The sequence below is a fragment of the Zeugodacus cucurbitae genome, chromosome 6, assembly GCF_028554725.1.
Source record: "Zeugodacus cucurbitae isolate PBARC_wt_2022May chromosome 6, idZeuCucr1.2, whole genome shotgun sequence".
In the NCBI taxonomy this organism is placed as follows: domain Eukaryota; kingdom Metazoa; phylum Arthropoda; class Insecta; order Diptera; family Tephritidae; genus Zeugodacus; species Zeugodacus cucurbitae.
The window spans coordinates 20,377,101-20,404,135 of NC_071671.1; the positions used below are offsets into that span (position 1 = coordinate 20,377,101).

A 27,035-nucleotide genomic window follows, 5' to 3' on the forward strand; every position below is an offset into this window, starting at 1 on the left:
ACCTTCTCTTAATCTCACTTATCGTCTGAACCAGAGATAAAGAGATGTACAACTTTCATATCACTGGAAGTGAGAGCGCAATTGTAAACGTCAAAACCACCTAAACTTTGACAGTTTGTCGAGATGAGGAGGTTTTGACGTTTCGCAATTGGGAAACGGGAAAGGCCAGATTGAAATGTTGCAAAAAAAATAATGCGATGGAGACATTTTTAGCCGCCTTGCAAGATCACTAATAAGAACTTAAAACAATAAATATCAATGAAAACGCGTAATTTAAAAGTGGTTTAAGAATGTTTTTGTCAATTGCAGCATCGAGAAACTAATTTTTCATGGAAAATTATAAAAGAAATTGATTTATTTTGAGTTGACACTTAATAATTGACCATATTTATTACTGAAACTTCGAAAACCGGCTATTTTAATATACCATTTTATCGCTAAATGAAATATAAAACGTACATTTTATATTAAACATTCAGTATATAATAATTTTTAACCATAATAAATGTTGGGCATTTTTATTAAAATGCCCAAAAATTAGTATTTTGTCTGATCTGGTAATAATGCAAAATGTTATAAAAAACGCAAATTTTGAGGCGCTCTTACACTGGAATAAGTTGGACATCCCTTTATCCCTGGTCTGAACTCTGTCTTATCCTTCATTTATTCACCCATTAATTTTGTGTGTTGGCGCATAACTTCAAGTGACTTTGCATTTACTTAAACAAACAATGGCAGACAATGCAGCTACCGTTAACTTAAGTATTCAATTAACTTTTGCTTGACTTTGTATTAAATTATAGAGATGCGGTTGAGTGGTTTACGGTGGAGGTAGGCTGCCTTGTTATCGTTTACATCGAAGGTCGTGGTTGATGTAAAGAATATTGTTGTTGTTGTAATGCCTGACTGAGAGTTATCGATAAAAAATTATAAGTAAAAAATTGATATCGATATAAATCGATAAAATATTGAAAGCAGCGATTTTTCTAACAGTCCAAAGACTTATGAAGAGTCGTTCTTATTAATTACGCTGAAGATGATAAGCGATACACGATAATCAATCATCAATCTTCAGTATTATATGGACGGAGATTTCCATGTTCATTCGAGTTGTACTTGTAGTTGAACCCAAAACACAAAAAGCCTTAATTCCTGCTTAGGATGTAGCTGCTCAGAATATCTGGACTTTATTTAGACTTGATCAAGAAACTTTTCATTCAGGAGCTTTCTAAAAGTTAATTAGCGACAAATTCAATAAACATTCATTACTTAGTCATCCGACGGCACCTCTGCGTATGCGTAACTAAATTTCGTTTGTAATTATGCTTACAAAATTCAAGCTTAAATGTGAAACACCCCAGTCTACATGTTTAATTAGATACAAGAGTTTAATTGCCAACATGTTTTGCCACTGGTTAGGCAGCTAAGCTGCATATGCTACGTAAGAATGTGTGTGGCGCATATTAATTGTTGAATAAATCGCTTTGTTGAAATGCTTAGTAAGCTGACACAGCACATAAATATAACTGTAGGCATCCTGTACTGCAGAAGAAATGTGTTGTAAGCCAATGGGGCTTAAGAATTTCAAAGATATTTTGCAAATGTTTTGAAATAAGTTAAGCAAATGGAATTAACGATATATGAAGAGCCAAAGAGTTGTTATGAAATTTGAGTATTGTAATTATTTGGTACTCGAATGGAAATCTATGAAGTAATTATTATAATTTTATTCAAAAATATACATAGCTTTCAAATATTTACTTAATATTATTTTATAATAATACCTACATCCATCGATAGCCCACTTGATAACCGCTGCAAATAAATAAAGTTGAGAAAAAAACAAAATTTGTCAATAAAAATTTTGAAATTTAGTCCAAAAAGTTGCCAAACTACTAACCATAGCTATACCACAAGCTGTTAGAAATGATCGACGAAAATGTAGATGAGTTCAGTTTGTGAAGAGAATGAAGTATAATTGCTTGAATGTATTTATGAAAATTAGAAGTTTACTCATTTTAGTTTCTACTTTCTAATATTTTAAAAAAAAAAAAAAAAAAATCGCAACCAAAACACAGAAATCAAGACATGATCTCTGAATTCAACCCTTCGGCAGTATGTTATCTTAATTATTGGTATTCTAAATAAGTAAGGAACGAAGAGAAAAAAAGAAAAATTAACAAAAATGTAGTAATTAATTGAAGTAATGCAATTATAATTCCGTTATTAATCATTACTTCTCAGTATTTATTATTTTAGCGCTCATAAATTTCTTTGCTACACAAAATATAATGCAAATGAGCGAATAAAAAATAAATTTAATATAAGAGAAAAAAGATTTGATACTTTAGATTTGTAATTATTTAAAGTAATGCTAATATAATCATTATTGATCAGTTTTCATTACTTACAACGCTCATATATTCCCCTTATCCAAAAATTGGCAATATTCTTTTAGGTTTACGGTATTTGTAATGGGTTATTGTGAAGTTATGCTACTATAATTACAATATTGTGCATTACTTAGACTTTAGCTTTCAGCGGCCACACATTTCAGTATTCATATAAATTATTAGATTTAATATTAATTTACTGTACTTTGAATTGGTAATCAATTGAAGTAATGCTAATATAATTCCATTATTAATCAAATGAAAGTTTTTATTATATTTAGAACTCATATATTTCTCGTAATAAATAATTAATTGAGGAAAAAGAAATAAATTCCACATATTTATGTGATTATTTTGGCGGATCGCTATAATAAGGAAAGTCCCCAAATCTTAACGCTTTAATTAAATTGTCCACTGTCAAAAGGAATGAAAAAGATTTATTATAACTATTGACTACACCGCATATTTATATTCATACATAGACTCTTATATTAATATTTGCTTACATAAGCCTTCATGTTATCTCCCTCACAAATTCATTCCGTCATTGATTGTTTACGGTACCTCATTCTTATCAGCGCTGTGTGCTTGTAAAAATTAATAACGCAATTATTGATGATGCTATATATGCTTAACCGTTAGCTGGCATATGGTCTTATTGAAAGTGACAATGTAATGGTTATGACAAACGCTTATTGCCACCAACACCACTATCTTTGCTTCAGTTATATCAGATTTATACGCTCGTTTATCATTTAATTGCATAGTGTTGGCTACTTTGTTCGGGCTATTCTAGTTGGCTCGCTGACTGGCTGTTTGGCAAGTGCGTGTGGCTGATATGTTCCTTTCGGTTGCCAACGGCGTTAAATAGCTTGTCACCAAAGTGTCAAATGTGGTTAAGAATTTGTTCACACTTGGCTTGTTCAAGAGATAGATTAGCTTACAAGTACATGGATAAATACTCATGTCCGCAATGAAAGGGTGGATGACACAGCTCGAATGGAAAATCAGCTGGCTAAGCTGTTGTTTGGAATGTGAGGGGGAATTAAGTTGACAAATAGAAATGGCAAAACTTTGTATTTCTTATCAAGAAAATATATTCGTTCATATCCATATTCATATTCATATTCATATTCATATTCATATTCATATCCATATTCATATTCGTATTCATATTCATATTCATATTCATATTCATATTCATATTCATACTCCTTCTCATACTCCTACTTATATTCATATTCATACTCAAATCTATACTATTTATCATACTATTTGTTTTTTGTTTCGAAAATATCTTTCCATTCAAAATTTAAGCCACTCTTACAGCCGGTTTCACGAAAGTTTTTAATTGAAAATTAAGTTCCATTTAATTTTAATTTTAATTTTTATTTAACTTTGCACTTAAATTTCTTGCGTTTCACCATTATTGACATTTGGCATCAAAAAAATTAAAAGGCAGGGATGTTAGTAAGAATAACAGCTGATTTATGTAAACAAATAAATTGTATTTCTTTGTCAAAATGGTAAACAAATGGGAATTCAGCTGATAGAAAAGCGTAACCATGGTTACATATGACAGTATTTAAATAATATTTAAATGGCAAAGCGTGACCATTTAAATAAAAATTAAGTCAAATGGTGGAACTGAAATTAATTATTTTTCACTTAAATTTGTTTCGTGAAACCGGCTGTTAGAGAAGCAATAATTGCTCTTTTGTGGACATACATACATTTCAACCTCAATTAAATGCTTATGCTTTTGTATACAAGTAGGCGTCGTGACAATTCAACGCACACAATTTCCACAACAGTCAATCAATCAGTCAGTCAAGGCATAGCCAACAATAATAACAAAAACAAGCACAAATATAGCAAATAGAAACTAAGCAACAAAATTAAATTTCCGTTATACAATTTGTTGCAACAACAACAATAATTCGCTCAGTTCAACTCTAATCTCTTTTTCGTCACATTTGGCAGGTCCAATGCCACTTGAGTGGACCTTGTCAGCGACACTTCAGGACAGTCAGCGACGGTCAACAGCAGTACTTACGTACTTGGATGTTGTTGGTTGGTTTACAAACATACAAACACACAATCATGTATGTATATACATACATATACGTGGTAGTGCTCTCCAAATACGATTTAGCTGTTTAGCACTGCTGTCTGTAAAGGATTTTAGTTTTTAATTAATTTTGAAGTGCAGCGCGTGGTGCGTCCTTCCCAACTATTGCTCTGTATATACAAGAGTTGTTGTGGTTTCCTCTGTGTAAACGTATGTTGTTGTTAGCCCTATTAGGGAGCTGCTCCAACGCGTTCTCATTATTGTTAATCCTTGTTTGTGCTGTATTTTAAGTTTTTTGTTTTAGATTGAAGTTGTTCTGTGCTTGGTTGCTAACTGTATTTTGTATATTGCCAGCGTAAATTTCATTTATTTTTGTGCTGCACGTCGCTAAATTAGAATTTAATACCATTAAGTCGGAAATTTATTAAATTTTGCGTGATGTTCTAGTCGACGGAAGGGTTGTATTAGCCCAATTAAGCTTGGTGAGTAACGGTGCGGATACTTAGCGCGTGGATGTTAAAAAGAACTTTTTAGGTCGTTGCTGGCGAATGGATAGTCCCGAAAGTGTTAGATTTGAATTTGGGACACATATTGGTACTCATATTCATGTTGGGATTTATATTCGTATTCGTATTCATATTCATATTCATATTCATATTCATATACATATTCATATTCATATTCATATACATATTCATCTTCATATTCATATTCATATTCATATACATATTCATATTCGTATTCATATTCATACTCATATTCATATTCATACTTATACTCATATTCCAAGTCCTACACATACTCATATTTAGACTCTTAATTGCATTTAAATTAATATTCATATTAATACTCATATTCATACTTATACTCATATTTCTATTCCAACTCATAAACGTACTCAAATTCATAGTAATACTAATAAATATATTCGAATTAATATTCATATTCTACTTATACTCATATCTATTTCAATTATTGCTTTTCTCACACTCATATCCACATTTTCTAAACTTTTCACTTCAAAATAATTCTTAAATTCAACTCGACACCTGGCCACAATCAGCTTGTGTCATTACGCCACAATGCGCAACAAGTGATGAAGCACACATGCATGGCAAGGTTGCAAGACGTGCAAACTGATTTTTGCAAACAGCTTTCAACTCCACAAACGAAGCAGTCTTTCAAGTGAAGAGAGAGTGCTGTCGCCTTCGAGACGTTTGAATGTGCATGAATGCTAGAAGAAAGCACAAGCACTCACACATCATACCACACACTACTTGAGTCGTTATTGTTGCATTGGCCCCATTGCATTTTGCCATTGTCGAGGTGTACACTCTTGCTTACCAACTTTTCAGATTCACTGCAGGGTGAAAGTCGGTATGCAGCAAGCAAGCGTACTGCCTCATTGTGCCTTGTATCTAACTTGTGCGTGTGCTACTAACACTTCTTCTGCATTTCATCCGGTCTTTTATGTCAGCAGTCAGTCATATTTTAATGTTCTGCTTTTACTTTTAACTTCTGCACGTGAAAAAACCTTAATGCGGCAAACGAATTCTAGAGATAAAGCGCTTAGCGAAATGATATCATGGTGTGAGCTCCACAGCAGGCAATGAAGAAATTAAAATCAATGTTGGCTTCGGTTGAGTTTCTTCCGTGGATACTTTTCTTCCATTGAATTTGTAAACTTTTGCTGTCATTTCTTAACTACAATAGAACTTCGGGAGAGATTTAAATGGAGAATCACAAACTAAAAAGAGCTTCAGTTAGCTTATTTGTATGTACTTGATTTAAAGATCTAGTAAAGAACTCTTTGATAGACGAACCTCAGTATCCAATTCCGTTTCCATCCCAATTGGTTCTACGTAACTAAAACTTACTAGAATTCTGAGCACCTTTTTTCGCTCTGATTTAGATATTATTTGTAATGCTTTGTTGGAACAAAAAAGTATATTATGGAATTAATGTTTGAGGTCATTTAATGATTATAGCGTGAGTCATCTCTGAATACCTTGATTCTCTAACTATTCTTTTGAACTCTTCTATACTGGACGGCCTTCCATAGAAAATGATAAAAGACTGTACAGCTGCTAGTTCATGTGGAAGGCAATAAGAATATCGCCAGTAGACGATTGATTAGAAAGCACACAATATCTGAACTTATGGAACTCTCCTGAAAACCTGATTTTTCTCGCAGGAATATTCACTGAGCTTGAGCGCTCACTGATTTGTTCTTGTTATCATATTATAGCGTCGAAACCGAAAGAGTTGTGCTAATAACTAACTTACCAAGAAGCGCTCTTGTCTTGAGATTCTTAAGTTTTCAATAGCCAAAATCAGGACATCACGAAAAATAGCAGAATTGTCGAACTGTCTAAGAAAGATACTGTTAAGATGATATCTGAATTTGTAAAACGGACTTGATTGCCTGTTTCGTCTCAACACAGAGGTCCTCAAGTGAGAGGAACATAATATAATTATATCTCTTCCGCTGAGGCCTTCAATTTTATGTAGCAGAACCTACTGGCATTACGAAAAATATCATAGCTGACGAACTGATAAGTAACTATACTCTGAAGATAATAAATAAACTTATGGAACACCTGTTGACTGATAAAATCGGGGTTCGCGAAGATCCTCTTACTTAGGGTTCTATGTCAGACTCACTAATCGCTATTATCGAGCAACACTTAATCAGTCTTGAAGTCATTCTGTTCGAGAGGCTCTTCATTAGTTTGGAGTCTCTTTTGGTTCTAACCAGAACTCAGTTCTTTTCAAGTGAATTTGAATTGGATACGACGAATGTCCTGCAATTTTGATTATATTTTGTGACGTGAGCTCTGTTCGTCACAATTTACCACCAGAAAAAACCAAGTCAATCACTCCCGCGAAAAACTATCAACATACGAAAGCCATTACAGCAAATGTGAGCGACGAATCGAAATCTGGACATTGAAATTTCGTGGAAAAGTCAAAAATGTGTCATATTTGCCAGCGTCAAGCCAACGCTGTTGTGGTTGGTGACGTGAGTGAAAGCAACAACAGAAACAAGTAATAAAAAACAATAACAACAACAATTGCAATAAATAAGCAAACCCACGTGATAAATGCAGGCATTGCCCAACCAACAGCTGCAAGCAAAGGTGGGTAAGCAATAAAGGTTAGCCGGAGAGTTGCATGCGAGAGGGAGAGAGTGTGCGTTCGTTTGTTCATGTGAGTTGACTTGGCACCCAGAGGTGCTTTCCTGGCAGTTGTGTACACTCTCTTCACTGTTGTTGTATTGTGGAGGCTTAAAAGCGCGAAAATATTGCAGCAACTATAGCAATAACAACAACCGCCAACTGCAGGCTCACCCCACGCGGTAATTAAGTTGCTTGTTGCCTGATTGTTTCATACTACAGTGTAGTCAAATTGAAGCTTGAAGCATGTGAATTGCCGTCATTGTATCGGTGCGGTTGTGTGTGTGTTGAAGTGTAGAGGAATGAATTTTACTGTGAGCCATTTAATTAAATGTTTAAAATTTTAAAATTTTGTAGTTTAGGTGGAAAAAGAAGAAATTGTGCAGCTAACATATCAAATTGAAAATAGGAGCTTTAGTATGTGAGCAGATATGTTGACTTCCAGTCGTGAAAGTGCTAAATTTGCTTTTCGATTTTTTCCCTTTGCAGGCTTTTTTTGGAACTTTGCTTTCAGAGTGAGTTTATTAAATTCATCTATTCTTATTTTGGCAAGGGTTTCCGCTTACTTGTGATACATTGAGCTGGAAAACAGCAGAAATCGTTGATTAACTTACAAGTGTTTGGAAACATCTAAATTTCTATTGGACTGGATGAAGACCTCTAGATTAGTACCAAACTCGATGGAGACTTCATCAGTCATTTTTATTGTATTATCTTGTCAGAAGAACAGTCCGTTCTAATACTTCCAGAGCTGAACATAGGTTACCCATGGACCTTCCCCCGATTTATAGACGCTATGAGCATTCAGCTTAAGTTTTCATATATTATATTTATATTTATATCATATTTATTCTAAAAGTGGAATTTTTTGATTTCCTCATTTAAATACAAACCAATATTTATTATTTTTGTACATTAGTGGGTATTATATGTTTTCATGGCAATTTTAGCTCTTCTCTGAACAAATTTTGCTCTTCCATAATTTTGCAGCCTTAATTTGATTTCAGAAATTTTGCGCAAAACTTCGAAAATGTTTTAGTTTCACTTAGACAGCTTTTAACGGTACCAACACAAGCAGTTAGTTGTAGTTTTATGTTGTTGTAAAGTGTGTCGGAAACAGATTTCTTGCAAATGTACTTTTATTTCCTTTTTAGTTTCATTTATTTAATGAATAGTGTTGGCAAACGCGTTGTGAGTGGCTGTCATGCAGCGACGGTGAAATAAAATTTGAGCAAAAAAAAGTTGAAATGGCAGTTGAAGGAAGGGTAATTTTTTCTGCAAATATATATGTATTTCTGTTTCTATTTGTGTGTATGTTTGTGAAAAAGTGTGCTCATTAAATCGAGCTCTCACTCACTAAAAGTGTGCTCTTCATTTGTCCATTTTTGCTGCCACAATTCGCGCGCGTATTTTCCTTTTAATTACTTTTCGTTTGGCAATATGTTGCTTAATGAATTGTACAGGATGGTGAAAAGTGATTACTCGTGGACAGCAGAAAAAACGCACAAACTATGCGAAAAAATGTTGGAAAATGTGAAAATGCATTCCAAATAATTGGCAGCATTAGCTTAAAGCATTAAAATTGTAGCAAAATACAGGAAAAAAATTAAAAAATCCAATAAAATAAAAAATTCAAAAAATAAATATAAAGAGTAATTTTTAAATAAATATATTACATATATAAGCAAAAAACGCCAAAATTGTCGTGCATTTGTAAAAAAATATGAATTAACAGTAACTACACTGATGGGTTTAAGCGCTTTTTATATACGAGTACTCTCTTAAATAAATATAATTTTTTTCTCCACTTGCATTAAAGAAATTTCGCGAATTTTTGTTGCCAAATGATGGTAGCAATTTTAATAGCCTCCAGCTTTTTGTATGCAATGTCAAGCTCTACAAATTGTAGGCCGTCAGGTCGTATGAGTAATACAAATTGTACGCTTGAAGACGAAAACATTGCTGGCTGTGAGCGAGAAAATAAATAAATATTGCTACGTACAACAAATAGCAAATACCGAAAATTCGATAAAGTGCTTAAAGCTTACAGTGTGTGCCAACAACATATAAAAATCATGTGCAGAGTTAATTTGCTTATGTGCTTTATTTACTTGTATGATTGTGAACATTGCTTTTTCCACGAATATACTTTTAATTTTAAGCTTTTTGGACGCAATGAGGTGATTCTTTAATTTTTATAACCTAAAAATTTTATCATTTTATCAATTCATTTTATGAATTATTTGAATTATTCGAGTTGACAGGGCGTAGGAGTGATATTTTTAATATGTGCAAAGATAAATATATGTTAGAGGGAACAACATTCTCGTATCAGAAATCGGTTTAACTCTCTTGTGTCTACTTTTAACACCCCCTTCCCTCTCTCTTTAGACACTTATTTATGACTTAAACAAACGTTTCATAAACTCTTCAACAACTTAGTCTTCGTACTTGGCCCCTTCAACACTATCATAAGATATACTAAATTTGACTAATTAAGTTGATGAATAAAATCAGTAAACTCACTCAATTAATGCCTTAGGCGCTGACGCTAATCTGACAAATAAATTGGCATATGAGAACTAAGATAAAATGAGTTTGAAATTAAGCAATCGGCCGATTAACACGTTGACTGCCAACTACGAGATAACTCGTAGTATGATTTCCCTTCCAGGAAGCCAACTACGAGTTATCTCGTACTACCTAAAAATACCACTTTTTGTGTAGCTAGGAGTAAAACCGTATTATAATAGTGTTAGTATCGATAAATGGCTTCTGGGAAAATAAAAAAAATTTCGGTGACCTTTTTTTTATTAAAAAAAAAAAATAAATAAATGTATGTAAAAATTAACTCAAAAGTAGTTTTTAAAACAATTTTCCACACAAAGGTATTGGGTTCTTGATAATTATAACAGTAATTTTAGAGAATGTTTATAAATCTAAAAGGAAAGAATATAATAATAAAATTATGCTAATTTTATAACTATAAAACTAACTTTTTTTAAATTATAATAACTATAAAACATAATACTATAGAAAGCAAAAATTATGTTTTTTTAGGAAAAAAAGGACCTACCTACTACGAGATAATTCGTAGCGTTCTTTCCCAGACGCCAACTACGAGATAACTCGTAGGTTCTTTTTCTCATCAAAAAACATCATTTTTGATTTTTGATGATACCAATGATCTAGAAATAGAGTTTTTAGTAATATAATGTGAAAAAATCAAAATGTCATTTTTGGACAGTTTTCAGAAAAAGGCCTTGGCAGTCAACGTGTTAATAACTTCGTGACATGTGTCATTAAGTGTCCCATCATTTATTATTGAAATGCTGCTTAACCGGTGGAAGGCGTAAAGTAGAAAAGTTATTAATTAATATTATTTTTCTTTGCTTTTGCATATTGATCTCGATAGATAAGAGTTGTTTGCTTTTGTAGAGTTTAGTTGTTTCGTCCAGAGCAAGCACTTTGTAACAGAAATGCAGCTTCATTAGGATGAGTAGAGAAGAGTAAGCAAAAGTATCTACTGATACAGTGGTTGATTGGTATTAATTAATTAAATGCGTGGTGTTACTAATGATACTTTTCGATGAATTTTACACAGTTTTAGTGCAAGTCCTTTAAAAAGTGCTTAAGAAGTTACTAAAGGGTGATTTTTTAAGAGCTTGATAACTTTTTAAAAAAAAAAAACGCATAAAATTTGCAAAATCTCATCGGTTCTTTATTTGAAATTTTGAAGATAATTTCATTTAAATGTTGACCGCGGCTGCGTCTTAGGTGGTCCATTCGGAAAGTCCAATTTTGGGCAACTTTTTCGAGCATTTCGGCCGGAATAGCCCGAATTTCTTCGGAAATGTTGTCTTCCAAAGCTGGAATAGTTGCTGGCTTATTTCTGTAGACTTTAGACTTGACGTAGCCCCACAAAAAATAGTCTAAAGGCGTTAAATCGCATGATCTTGGTGGCCAACTTACGGGTCCATTTCTTGAGATGAATTGTTCTCCGAAGTTTTCCCTCAAAATGGCCATAGAATCGCGAGCTGTGTGGCATGTAGCGCCATCTTGTTGAAACCACATGTCAACCAAGTTCAGTTCTTCCATTTTTGGCAACAAAAAGTTTGTTAGCATCGAACGATAGCGATCGCCATTCACCGTAACGTTGCGTCCAACAGCATCCAGCGTACAAACCACACCAAACAGTGCATTTTTCGGGATGCATGGGCAGTTCTTGAACGGCTTCTGGTTGCTCTTCACCCCAAATGCGGCAATTTTGCTTATTTACGTAGCCATTCAACCAGAAATGAGCCTCATCGCTGAACAAAATTTGTCGATAAAAAAGCGGATTTCACATTTCGAACCGAACACTGATTTTGGTAATAAAATTCAATGATTTGCAAGCGTTGCTCGTTAGTAAGTCTATTCATGATGAAATGTCAAAGCATACTGAGCATCTTTCTCTTTGACACCATGTCTGAAATCCCACGTGATCTGTCAAATACTAATGCATGAAAATCCTAACCTCAAAAAAATCACCCGTTACAGAAGTGCGAATATTAGAACATGAAGGGACACAAAATTATCAGAAAGTAAGAGAGCAGAAAGTTGGAAGTTGAGTTAAAGATCTTTTAATGCTGTCAACATGGAGTGTTAAAATTTAATAGAAATGTTGAGGTTAGGTTAAATATGAAACACATTAAGATATAAAATAAGAAAATTTACTGAAAGAATTTCATCAGAATTTAAAAATCTTTATTAATGGAAAATATGAATCGAATGGACATATTAATATAGTTGTTCTAGAGATTTGGTTGCTTTGATCGAGATATCTAGACTCATTAGTTTTTAGCCAAAATGTTAATAATTGTGTATACTCTAGAATTCCAGAACGCTAGACCGTTCTCTTCAAGAAATGACTACAATTGAGTCCCTACAACAATATATGCGATAATGAAATAAAAATGCTCTTAGTGGAAGACAAGTCTTCCAAAATTCAGTAGATTTACGATTTGAAAGTACAACTGCATAAATTAAATCTCCTAACCTTTGAATTTTACTGAGTTGGTAGATCTTAGTCGGATAAAAATCTCCTTTTGTTACAGTTTTTTATGAACTTCTTCTAAGAGTTTTATTAAATATTTAAACTAGTTTTATTTTTGGGATAGGATTTTTATGCTGAAATTAATTAATTGTGTACTCTCATATAAATGTGAGCTAACTCACCTCTGATTTTTGATGTTGAACATAAGGAATTAATGTGAGATATTAAGCTATTGGTTGACTACAAAATGTTTATGAAAGATATTAAATAAATAGAAATAAATATGAAGTAGAAGGAGAAATTCAGCGAAAATATATTGAATTTATTCCGCAATTATTTATTTGACAGTACACATATGTATAAGTATAAGAACATAATGTATTATTATATACTGTTATGTTGGTTGCCCTTAACTGCAATTTTTATACTCTCACAACAAAGTTGCTAGAGAGTATTATAGTTTTGTTCACATAACGGTAGTTTGTAACACCCAAAACTAAACGAGTCAGATATAGGGTTATATATATAAAAGTGATCAGGGTGAAGAGTGGAGTTCAAATCCTAATGTCTGTCTGTCCGTCTGTCTGTGCAAGCTGTAACTTGACTAAAAATTCAGATATCTTGATGAAACTTGGCACACTTATTTCTTGGCACCATAGGAAGGTTACTTCGAAAATGAGCAAAATCGGACCACTGCCACGCCCACAAAATGGCGAAAACCGAAAACATATACAGTGCCATAACTAAGCCATAAATAAAGCTATGGAAATAAAATTTGGTATGAAGGATCGCACTAGGAAGAAGCATATGTGGATGTAATTTTTTTGGGGAGGTGGGCGTGGCCCCGCCCCCTAATAGGTTTTTGTACATATCTCGGAAACTAATAGAGCTATATAAACCAAACTTTCTTCAGTCGTTTTTTTAGCCACTTCTTAATAAAGTCAAAAAATGAAAGAAATCGGATAATAACCACGCGAACCGCCCATACAAAGGTTAGGTTCAAAATTACTAAAAGTGGCTTATCTCACTAACGAAAAACGTCAGAAACACTAAATTTCACATAAGAAATGGCAGATGGAAGCTGCACACAGTTTTTTTCACAAAATGGAAAATGGGCGTGGCGTCGCCTACTTATGGGTCAAAAACCATATCTCAGGACTTACTCGACCGATTTCAATGAAACTTGGTTTGTAATAGTTTCCTTACATCCCAATGATATGTTGTGAAAATAGGCCGAATCGCTTCACAACCACGCCAACTTCCTATATACCAGAACTTTGAAGACGATCTGAATCGTTTACATTACAATATATAAAGTAAGCCCTAGTGAAGATATCGGTGCAGAACTCTGCACAAATACTATGTTTATAGTGTGGCAGCCCCATTCTAAAAATCGCCGAAATCGGACCATAGGTTTTTAAGGCCCCATATATCGAACACGAGGACCTCGGTGCTTCTAACCTAATATTATGGTTTCCAACTTTCAATGGACTTTATTCAATATATATGACGAATAAGTGGGTCAAATTGTGTATTATATAATATAAATAAAGTTAAATAAATAAATTGCGAGAGTATAAAATGATCGGTTACACCCGAACTTAGCCCTTCCTTACTTGTTTTATATTTACTTTCTCATCTCTTTCAATTCGCTGAATATTATAGTCAAAATTTCTTCTCAACACATATGTAGACATTTTTTCTATTCCTCTTTTATTGCACTCTGTTCCGTCTTATCCTATTTACCTGTTACATAAATGTTTTCCAAGCAGTTACTTTATCTGCAGTTTTTTACGCTTTGTTTGATCTCTTCGCTTATTGAATATGAAGATGAGACTGACACATAATGCTTGTTATGCCTATGTAACTATGTAAGGAAACATAGATATGTACATACATATGTGTGTATATATCTAATATACTTTGTGCTGTAAGTACATACATATATGAGAATTAATGCACACATGTAGCCAAGGTACTCATTCGCCAGAGTGTTTTTATTAATAAGCCGATATGTATGCATAAGTGTGTGGTAACGTGACTGCTAACATATGGCTGAATAATTTATTTGTACGAAATATACAAATATGTAAGTGATATATATTCATATAGTAAAAGTAGTACGAATGACCATAATAACTGTTTGACAGTAAAGCCATTGGTTTTTAATTAAGTTGAATAAGTTTGGGAAATAGGAATGCCAAGCATACATCACACGTTGTGTCACTTATCAAGTAAATTTAAGTTCTAAATATTTAGTCTTACGGAAAGTTAATGACAGCAGTCCCATCTGCCGAGTAAATAAAAATTACCTCCCCACAGTCATTCATCACTACAATGTCACGCAAACATATTTTTCACTTTGTAATTAAATAAAAGGTTGTAGAATCAATATTTTTTATTATTAATCACTTTTTTGTTAATCACTCTTTTAATTATTATTTTTTGCGATTTGCCACCACTGTAATTAGCATAAAGCTACAAACCTGCGCAGAGGACGTGCATTACGCCTACGGCATGAATAAATAATTCGCGTGCAAAAGTCAATTGTGGTAATTTACCGAAATGAGATAGGCACTCTGTTGGGGAATGGGCCGCATGAGTAATTTGATTAAGATGGAGAGGTTGGAAAGGGTTGAACACTCCAATGGTGGAATGTGTGGAAATTTATGTTATTTATGCTATTTTTGGAATTTTCAGTTAATTATACTCTCGCAACATGTTGCACAGAGTATCATAGTTTTGTTCACATAACGGTTGTTTGTGTCACCAAGAAATAAAAGAGTTAGATATGGGGTTATATATATATAAATGATCAGGTTGACGAGTGGATTTGAAATCCGGATGTATGTCCGTCCGTCTGTCCGTGCAAGCGATAAATTGAGTAAAAATTAAGATATCTTAATGAAACTTGGAACACATATTCCTTGGCACCCTGAGGAGGTTGCTTTGGAAAATGGGCAAAATCGGTTCACTGCCACACCCACAAAATGGTGGAAACCGAAAACATATACAGTGTCATAAATAAAGTTATGAAAATAAAATTTGGAACACAGGATCGCATTAGGGAGGGGCACATTTGGATGTAATTTTTCTGAAGAAGTGGGCGTGGCCCCGCCCTTAAATAGGTTTTTTGTATACATCTCGCAAATCAATAAAGCTATATAAACCAAACTTTTTTCAGACGTTTCTTTTAGCCACTTCTTAATGCAGTCCAAAAATGAAAGAAATCGGATAATAACCACGCTCACCTCCCATATAAAAGTTAGGAAAAATTACAAAAAGTGGATGAACTCGCTAAGGAAAAACGTCAAAAACACTAAATTTCACATAAGAAATGGCAGATAGAAGCTGCACTCAGATTTTTTTACAAAATGGAAAACGGGCGTGGCATCGCCCACTTATGATCTGAATCGTTTACTTTACAATATATAAAGTAAGCACTAGTGAAGATATCGGTGCAGAACTTTGCACAAATACTACGTTTATAGTGTGGCAGCCCCATTCTAAAAATCGCCGAAATCGGACCATAGGTTTTCAAGGCCCCATATATCGAACATGAACATGGACCTCGGTGCTTCTAACCTAATATTATGGTTTCCAACTTTCAATGGACTTTATACAATATATATGACAAATATGTGGGTCAAATTGTGTATTATATAATATAAATAAAATAAATAAATTGCGAGAGTATAAAATGTTCGGTTACACCCGAACTTAGCCCTTCCTTACTTGTTTTCTTTTGGTATTAATTAAAAATTAATATTGTAAAAATGTGTTGCTTATTTTAAATATTGTGAAAGTTTATTTTTATAATTTTCAAGAATGTTATCACTCTTGCAAATGGCTTGGAATAGAGTTGCCAACTTCTCTCACATATAAATATGTATAAAAAATAGATATTTAAAAAATTTCGTCGTATTTTTTAAGGTTTTGTATACTATTTTTAAGAAGCGAACCGTATGGGTCTGGTGGTGAATGAGGACAAGACGAAATATCTCCTGTCATCAAACAAACAGTCAGTGCACTCGCGTCTTGGCTCCCACGTCACTGTTGACAGTCATAACTTTGAAGTAGTAGATAGTTTCGTCTACCTGGGAACCAGCGTTAACAACACCAACAATGTCAGCCTTGAAATCCAACGCAGAATCACTCTTGCCAACAGGTGTTACTTTGGACTGAGTAGGCAATTGCAAAGTAAAGTCCTCTCTCGACGAACAAAAATCAAACTCTACAAGTAGCTCATTATTCCCGTCCTGATGTATGGCGCCGAAGCGTATTGCCCTCTGAACATTGGCAACGGCGAATACCGCAGACGATGGAACGATGAGCTGTACGAGTTATACGACGACATTGACATAGTTCAGCGAATAAAAACAAGGCGGCTACGCTGGCTAGGTCATGTTGTACGAATGGATGAAAACACTCCAGCTCTGAAAGTGTTCGATGCAGTACCCGCTGGAGGAAGCCGCGGAAGGGGACGACTTCCACTCCGGTGGAAAGACCAAGTGCAAAGTGACCTGGCTTCACGAGGAACGAGTAGCGCGCTCTTGTGGATTCGGATATAATCGCTTAAAGCGGTTTCTACGCCATATATATATATATGGTGTATAGTGGGGTGCATAAGGGAAACGACGGCAGAAACTTTGGTTTATATAATTGTTTGCGATATATTCACAAAAAACTTATTTAGGGGCGGGGTCACGCCAACTTAAAAAAATACATCCATATATGCCCCTTCCTAGTCCGATCTTTTATTCCAAATTTTACTTGTATAGCTTTATTTATGGCTTAGTTATGACACTATATCTGTTTTCGGTTTTCGCCATTTTGTGGGCGTGGCAGTGGCCACACAAAAATATATGGCTCTATATGTTCACAGTTAGATTAAAAATAAAAACAATAATGTTACAAAAGAAATGCATAAAAGAGTTTTTAAAAACATTCAATACATCTCCTGTTGCTTGCTTATTTACTTTACTCTATAGGTCTTTCCTATTCATATTTGCATACATGCACATGCAGTCGGTAAACAGACAAGCCTTCACTTATATGTGTATGTATGTAGTACATGCGTTTGCTAGCAGCTTTGTTATTTCTTTATTTTCATTTGCTTTGCAGCTTATTTGCTGACACATATGTAATTGGACAAGTGTAACGCTACGTTCGTGCATATTCACAAACACAAGCACGCCTACAAAAAAAATACCTATGTGTGCTTGTTAACATAGCTAAAGCCAATGCTATTGTTATTGTGTACGCACACACTTCCTCACGATTTTTCTGTAATTTTTCATACACTCTGTTCCCAATTGTACCCTTGAACAGTTTGATTTTTGCCGCTGGCATTCTTATGCAACTCAGCATGGTGTATTTATTTATTTCCATATACATATATACATACATATATGTTTATATTTAAGTGTTTGTATGTTTGTGAGTGTTCATGCGCTGTATTTGCGCACGTGAGTAGCAACTTCGTTTGTTTTCATTCGATTTTCACTCAAATAAACACCTCTGGAAAAATCATTAGAAATCAATGTGCACTTGTAATACGACATTAATGCTTGTGTGAGCGTGTTTGTATGTGTGTATAGGTATACGAGAATACTGTACTTAAAGTTTCCATTACTTCATAGACTGAAAACAAAATGTATGCAAAGTGGTATCGGTAGCGTCTCTTTTGGTAGATTGTGCGAAAATTGCGCGAATTGAAAACTTCATTATATAATAAATAAGGAAGGGTTAAGTTCGGTTGTGACCGAACATTTTATACTCTCGCAATTTATTTATTCAATTTTATTAATATAACAAACAATTTGACAAACATATTCGGCATATATATGGTATAAAGTACATTGGAAGTTGGAAACCCTACAAACAACCGTTATGTGAACAAAACTATAATACTCGTTTAGCGACTTTGTTGCTAGCAACTTTGTTGCGAGAGTATAAAAAGAGTCCGACTATATAGAATGCCTCCTCTTGCGATGGTAGTCACCTTGTCGTTGGTGCAGAGGCTTAGCCGGACATTCGCCCCGCCTAGGTGGAGCGGTGTCCGGTGACCAAGAGCTACCACCTCCCAATCCGGGTGGTTATGCGTACCATGCCCATTGGATGATTTGCAGCCGGGAGGTAAATTCGGCTGTAGTATTACGGAGCCTTCCCAATACCGGGCCGCCTTGGGAAGTAACTGTGGCCTTACCGCGCTATGGGGCGCTGGCGCGGTGGACCGTAAGTTCCCCTTCAGAACAACAACAAAAACACAACTAACAAAAATGACAATACCCCTAAAGGAAACGACACTGGCGACGTAAAAGGACAAGATAAAAGTCAAAAACGAAAACCGATCAACCCTGTAGCAACGCCTAAGGAGGCAGCTAAGGGTGAAGGTACTCGCACTCCAGGAGCGGCTGGTGTCAAACGTCGGCAATTCTTGGAACGACTAACCTCTGAGGAGAGAGATCTCTTCGAGGAACATGCCAGGGACGATTATGAGGCTCCCTCTACTAGTAAGAGGGCAGAAGAGGTATCACGACAAACTACGCCGCCTAGTAATAGCCGGAAAAGGACTAGAAATCGGAGAAGGTCCAAACCTATTCAAATCCCGGCTGACGGTTGCCCAGGGGGCTATGATAACCCAATGAGGGCTGGAATGAGTGGGGCCAGCGTAAAGTGGTACCTTAGGTACTTTAGCAAAGGCAAATCGCCCAGTGAAGCCAGGGCTCACACTCTGGAGCGAGACAGGGGCGTTGTCTCGGACAGTGGGAAGTCCCACACCGATAGGTCTACCACATTACACCAAATGAGCCGGACAACAAAAGGTCTTAGGCGCGCTCAAAACTCCCTCCTACTGGGTCGAGGAGTGGACAGACACACAAGGCAGCAGTGCCCAAGTTGGGGATGGCGGCCGCTACTCCGATGCCCTTAAAAGCATCAGGATGGCGGTTCTTCCATCCAATTATCCGGCTGAGGCCATGGAAGCAGAAATGCTGACCACCCTGCAAGAGGTCATCATGGATGAGGCGCTTAAAGGGTGGAAATATCCTTTAACTTTCTCGGGCATCTTTTTCCGATCAGGGCTACTGCTGATTGACTGCAGAGACGAGCAAACGGCATCCTGGCTGGCGGAGACTGCTCCGCGCCTAGTAGGATGGAAAGGACCGGTACTATGCACCAGGCGAGGTGCCGACATACCGAGCACGTATAACATGACTGTGTTCCTTCCGAGATGTGTTGGTAAGACCACAGACTATGTTTTTGGTCTGCTGAAAGCGCAGAACGAAGGTCTGAACCTCTCAGCTTGGAGAGTTATCAGTAGTACCGATGAGGAGGCGGGGCTCAGGCTTAATATCGGCATCGATGATGAGTAATATGCGAAAATCCGCCAAAAAAGGATTGCCCTGAGGCCATGCAAGTTGACAAAACCTGCGAGGAGAAGGAACCACTCCTGGAGGAGCTGGTTCTATAGACGGATCCCACATGACAATAACCCAAGTGAACCTGCATAGAGCTATGGCAGCCTCGGCTGTCATCTCGAAGAGGTTCATATCGAATAACTTGGGTGCCCTCCTAATTCAGGAACCGTGGGCTTTCAGAGGTGAGGTAAAGGGCCTCTTAGAAAAAGACAGAAAGGTAATTTGGGATCTCTCTAGTGAGAGACCCAGGCCTGTGTTGTGGTAAGAAAAGGCATTGACTTCTTCTGTCTTTCAGAATTCCTAACGAGTGATCTCGTAGCGGTGCAGGTCAACTGCACAGCGGGCGAGGTAATCATTGCCTCAGCCTACTTCCCGGGTGAATCGTCCGTGGCACCACCAGATGTAATACAGAAGCTGGTCGACTGCTGCAATAACAGAGGTGAGTCACTATTGGAGTTTATACTAAGTATGTATGTGATTGGCGTTGCAACCGTTTAGCCGGTTATAGCCGAATCGACGATAGTGCGCCACCTGTCTCTCTCCTTCGCAGTTCGGCGCCAGTTGGAGATCCCAAGTGTAACCAGGTCGCTCTCCACCTGGTCCCTCCAACGGAGTGGAGGCCTTCCCCTTCCTCGGCTTCCTCCGGCGGGTACTGCATCGAACACTTTCAGGGCTGGAGTGTTTTCGTCCATTCGGACAACATGACCTAGCCAGCGTAGCCGCTGTCTTTTTATTCGCTGAACTATGTCAATGTCGTCATATAACTCGTACAGCTCATCGTTCCATCGTCTGCGGTATTCGCCGTTGCCAATGTTCTGAGGACCATAAATCTTGCGCAAAATTTTCCTCTCGAAAACTCCTAGTGTCGTCTCATCTGATGTTGACATCGTCCAAGCTTCTGCACCGTAAAGCAGGACGGGAATGATAAGCGACTTGTAGAGCTTGATTTTGGTTCGTCGAGAGAGGACTTTACTGTTCAATTGCCTACTCAGTCCAAAGTAGCACCTGTTGGCAAGAGTTATTCTGCGCTGGATTTCGAGGCTGACATTGTTCGTGTTGTTGATGCTGGTTCCCAGGTATACGAAATTATCTACGACCTCGAAGTTATGACTGTCAACAGTGACGTGGGAGCCAAGACGCGAATGCGCCGACTGTTTGTTTGATGACAGGAGATATTTCGTCTTGTCCTCATTCACCTCTAGACCCATTCGCTTCGCCTCCTTATCCATGCGGGAAAAAGCAGAACAAACGGCGCGGTTGTTGCTTCCGATGATATCAATATCATCGGCGTACGCCAGGAGCTGTACACTCTTGTAGAAGATTGTACCTTCTCGGTTTAGCTCTGCAGCTCTTATAATTTTTTCCAGCATCAGGTTAAAGAAGTCGCACGATAGTGAGTCACCTTGTCTGAAACCTCGTTTGGTATCGAACGGCTCGGAGAGGTCCTTCCCAATCATGACGGAGCTTTTGGTGTTGCTCAACGTCAATTTACACAGCCGTATTAGTTTTGCGGGGATACCAAATTCAGACATCGCGGCGTAAAGGCAACTCCTTTTCGTGCTGTCGAAAGCAGCTTTAAAATCGACAAAAAGGTGGTGTGTGTCGATCCTCTTTTCTCGGGTCTTTTCCAAGATTTGGCGCATGGTGAATATCTGGTCAGTTGTCGATTTTCCAGGTCTAAAGCCACACTGATAAGGTCCAATCAGTTTGTTGACGGTGGGCTTTAGTCTTTCACACAATACGCTCGATAGAACCTTGTATGCGATATTTAGGAGGCTGATCCCACGGTAATTGGCGCAGATTGTGGGATCTCCCTTTTTATGGATTGGGCAGAGCACACTGAGATTCCAATCGTCAGGCATACTAAGTACCAACCTAGAAATAAGTGATGTTGGTTGCCAACCAACATTCGTCACAAGGGCTAGAGAAGAGGTACTAGATGTTACCCTCAGTAACCACCTTGCAAATGGTCTGATCACTCAGTGGAGAGTCTCCACAGAACCCTCTTTGTCCGACCACAGAATTATTAAATACAAGGTGGGGTTAGTTGTTGGGAATCGTACAGAGGTACGGAACCCAAGAAACGTGAATTGGTCCAAATATAACGATATTCTCGGACTTAACGCGGAGAGTGTTGTGTATAACAGCGGTGAAAGCGGATGCAGGGAATCGAAGATAGGGCTGTTATTATGGAGAGCATCATAATAGATGCACTTCAGGCAAGCTGCCCTCTGACATCCCTGAAAGTTAAAAACAAAAACCCATGGTGGTCCAAGAAACTCTCATCACTTCAGGAAATTTTGTGAAAACGTTTCCTCAACTCCTGCGGCAGCCAGGCTCCACAAAGCCCTCACCAAAGGAGCCATCGAGACGAAGTGAGCAATCAGGAAGCCTGATGGCACGTTCACAACAAGTCTGGAGGAAAGGGCGAAATGTCTGCTGGAGACGCACTTCCCAGGTGCGATCCCTACGGAACAGCTAGTCCGGACGGAGGATCATAAGCCTGGTCCACTGGACTGGAAGGTGGCTAAGGAAGTCTTTACCACCGACTCAGTAAGATGGGCCATAGGAACTTTTAAGAAGTACAAATCACCAGGGGTAGATGGTATTTTCCCAGCGCTGCTCCAGCATGGTCAGGAACATATCCTCAATCACCTAGTCAGGCTGATGAGAGATAGTCTGGCACATGCCTACATCTCGAAAAAATGGAGAATCGCACAGGTAGTCTTCATACCGAAAGTTGGTAGGAGTGACTACTCCTTGGCGAAATCATACAGGCCAATCAGTCTTACCTCCTTCCTACTGAAAGGCATGGAAAAATTGTGGATAACTACATCAGAACTGTGGCATTAGAGCTTTACCCGTTACACTCGAGCCAAGACGCCCACAGAGTTGGTAGATCAACTGACACGGCTCTGTACAGCTTGGTATCGGAGGTTGAGGATGCATTTGCGACCGGTGAGGTGGTCCTGTGTGCCTTTCTAGACATAGAGGGTGCGTTTGATAACACCTCCCACGCAAGTGTCACTAGAGCCCTAAAAAGGAGGCGGATCGATCCATCGATCGTAAGATGGGTTAGTGCAGTTCTTAGTACAAGAATCACAGAAACGCAGATAGGCTCACGCAGTATACGTCTAGGCACGACAAAGGGCTGTTCCCAAGGCGGGGTTATCTCACCGCTTCTGTGGAGTCTAGTCGTGGACGAGCTATTAGAGGTGCTAACAGAAAAAGGAATACGATGTCAGGGATATGCGGATGACATCGTAATCATCGCCAGAGGCAAATTCGAAAGCACTCTTGGAGACATCGTCCAAAGAGAACTAACTCTAGCGAGGAAATGGTGTATTAATGTTGAACTCAACATCAATCCATCAAAAACAGGCATTATCCCCTTCACAAGAAGAAGATCGCTCCCAGCCCTGGGTTCCATTACACTCAATGGCGAAGCGGTAGCTAGGGTAGAAGAAATAAAATATATTGGAGTATTATTAGATACGAAACTGAGGTGGAAGAAGCATGTGGATTCCGTGATTGCGAAGGCCACCAAGGCACTAATGGTGTGCAAACGCCTAGCAGGCAAAACCTGGGGCTGTAGCCCGCACATACTGCGATGGATGTACACCATGATAGTGAGGCCTGTAACCACTTATGGAGCGGTGGTCTGGTCTTCAAGGATCTCCCTGGCCACAGCTGAAAAGCAGCTGGTCAAGCTACAGCGGTTGGCTTGTATATGCATCACTGGTGCTATGCGCGCGTGTCCAACTGCAGCTTTGGAAGCAATCCTAAACCTTACCCCACTTCATTTGGTGGTTGGCACTATGGTCAATAAGACCTTACTGGCCCTAACAAGGCCAGGTTTAGGAAACAGCAGGATGTTAAGCGCCCGGCAATTGGATATCATCGGTAGGAAGCTTCCAATGACTCTCCTCCCGAGGGACGATATCATCAAAAGGGTTCATCTTGTGAGACGTTTCAAAACAGTCATGTCCAACAAAAGGGAATGGGAGGACTCAACTCTCAAGGAACTCATAAGTAGAAGCACACAACAATGGTACACAGGCGGATCAAAGACAGCAGTTGGTATAGGCGCCGGGATAACGGGGCCACGCCTGAAGCTGTCTTTATCCATGGGCCATTTCCCCAGCATCTTCCAAGCTGAAGTCTATGCCATTACCAAGTGTGCAGAGGTAATATTGGACAGGGGCTATCATAAGGAACGCATAGCCATTATCAGCGATAGCCAAGCAGCTCTTCAGGCACTATCATCCTTCGAGGTGGACTCGGGGCTGGTCATGGACTGCATAGATACTTTGAACAGGATTTGCAGATATAACAGCATAACCCTAGCGTGGTTTGTTCCAGGGCATAAAGGAATACAGGGAAACGAATTCGCGGACCAACTAGTAAGGAAGGCCGCGGCCACCAACCCAATCGGGCCAGAGCCCTTTATTGCGGTTGGTCGGCATGTTCTTACAACCCGCCTGAAAGAGGAGGAGGCAGCAAGCAGGAATCGCTGTTGGTTGCACACGCAGGGACTTCGTCACTCCAAACTGTTCCTGGGAGGATACAATCTGAAAAGATTCAAACAGTTAATGGCGCACCCCAGGTACAAACTGAGACAATTAGTGGCACTATATACCGACCACTGCAGACTACGGTGTCATCTGCACAAAATGGGAATCCACTCGTCGGATCTTTGCCGATTTTGTGATTCAGAGGCGGAGACACCAGAGCACCTACTCCTTGACTGCCCGGCGATCGCGAAGGAAAGGGGGCAGACAATTGGGGCTCTTTATCCCCAAAGAGGAAGTATCGCATGCATCAGCCCTGCAACACTGTTAAGATTTCTTAACGTGACGGGGTTGGAGTGGGTGCTGTGATAACTGGAGAGGGCACAATAGACCTTAGGTCGCGGTGCAATCCTCACAATATAATCTAATCTAATCTAATATAGAATGCATAGGGCTGCACCATATCCAATAGTTCTTCGTAATACTCAGAAAGCGTAAACAAATATATTTCTTTTGCTTAACATCAAATCTAATTAGTTTAAGCCGATAATCAAAGTAAAGTAAGACAACTTTAGTGGACCCAAAAAATGTTGCACTCAATTAAGCTATGTTCCAAGGTTATATGGGGTCCATATTTCTAAGAATTGGTTTAAGAATAAAAGTGTTATAACAATGTTAATTGAACAGTAAGAGTTTCAAGTATGATCATCAAATATTTTATTCAGTCTATGAATGACGTGGTACCCCTTCTAAAAGATACTGAGTGCAACTGAAGAAGAATATATTTAACAATACTTCCATTTAAATTTTTATTTTTATAAACCTTATATGTATGTAAATTAAAATGCTTGATATTGAGTATACACTTACCGAAAGATGTATTACATGTAAATGCTTGAAATCGAGCCGTACTACATACATTTATAGTTATGAGACAACTACGCGGTAATACATACAGTTTAGACTTAACTCGTTTTACTTGATGGAAATGTAGCGTCTCACTTACCTAGAAAGAAAAGAGATAAATAATATGATTAACATAAAAATCTGTATGTATATCATATTAATACTTAAAATTTATTTTAGAAAATATACAAATAAAATAAGGATCTAATAGAAAAGAGAACACAAAAGCTGCTGTGAAAAAAATGTTTTAGGGAAGCTTGAATGGAAAGAGTTATTATTATATGGAAGGAAGTTATTATTAAATTTGTTGGTTATTGACTACGCTGGCGTATAAGTGTTTTTTTTGTATTTATTTGTCATAGAAATAACTTTATAGAGAACTGAGTTTTACATTTTCCTCTGCCTTATGGCTAATATATGATCAAATAGACTTAAATACTAGTTCGCAGAAAATTACTCACGCAAAATTACCTAGTTTAAATGACAAGCACACCCAATGGATCGTACTGGAAAAAGTTACATTTCCACAAAAGAGAACAACTTTACAGCCTCAACAAGTGGTTCAAAAGGAATTCGTTATATCTTTTCCTGGATTGCCAAACTGGTTAATAAATAATTGCCTACATTCAGGCGTTGGAAGCATTTTACAACCTTGATTCTTAAATTTTTATTTTTAGTTTGGAAGTATTTTCTGCTTCCTTATCACATTTTCTCGCTGCATTACACCCTTTTCCATCTAGCAGAAAATGCACTTCCATATTCTCTTAATAAATTATGTAAAATTGCGGTTAATTAATGGCATGAAAAGCGTTTTTCCACGAACCACAGAGTCACAGACATGCACACACTAAGTAGCATATATGTTTGTATGCCAACGGCAAAAAAAAATATGTTTACCAACGATTATTTTAATTGTTGTTTTCTCTGGCAGGCAAAAAATGTATAAATTATCGCGAGTTACTCGCACGCAAAGCAGGCAGGCCGGCTGATTGTTAACGTGAGGAATGTATGTATATATGTTTATAAAAGCTAGTAATTGCTACATTCACATACGTTAACATAGTAAAACTTTAAGTGTGACCTACTACTATACTTTGTATATTCTAAAGCAAAAAAAAAATTAAATTAAAATATCTCAGACATTTTTTCCAGTCAATTCTGTGTACTCCAGCTCTTTTTCCCTGGCCTCTTAAACATTTTTCACCTCATCATTTCCTATTTGTCACACTCTTATAGCGAATGAATATTTAAAATGATTCACGTTGCTGCTGGCGACATATGTACTCAACTATAAATTATGCACCTAAATGTATGCTTTGTAAATGAATTTCGCTGGACGGCTGGACAATAGCATTTAGCCGTTGATGCTTATTTATTATATATTTTATTCATTTATGCAGTTGCTCCTGTGTTTTGTGGTTTGTAAGTAAGGTTAGATGTATTTCTAAGTTAGTTTGGTTGTATATTTTTCACTGCCTAATTTAATTATACTTCTGCATAATAAAGTTGGCGAATTTTATTT

The 27,035-nt window shown here is 37.4% G+C and overlaps 1 protein-coding gene across 9 annotated transcripts in view; it reads right to left on the reverse strand.

Moving 5' to 3' along the window:
- The window catches only part of LOC105214832 (protein kinase C, brain isozyme), a 110,517-nt gene that overhangs the window by 50,176 nt on the left and 33,306 nt on the right, over positions 1–27,035 (reverse strand). For 7 of the 9 annotated variants that reach the window (XM_054233193.1, XM_054233192.1, XM_054233188.1 and 4 more), the window contains exon 3: positions 1,789–1,815. The exons of the other annotated variants lie outside the window; for them this stretch is intronic. In XM_054233193.1, coding sequence (XP_054089168.1) covers positions 1,789–1,815 — 27 coding nt within the window. The remainder of the gene's footprint in view (positions 1–1,788; positions 1,816–27,035) is intronic. 9 annotated transcript variants of the gene reach the window in all.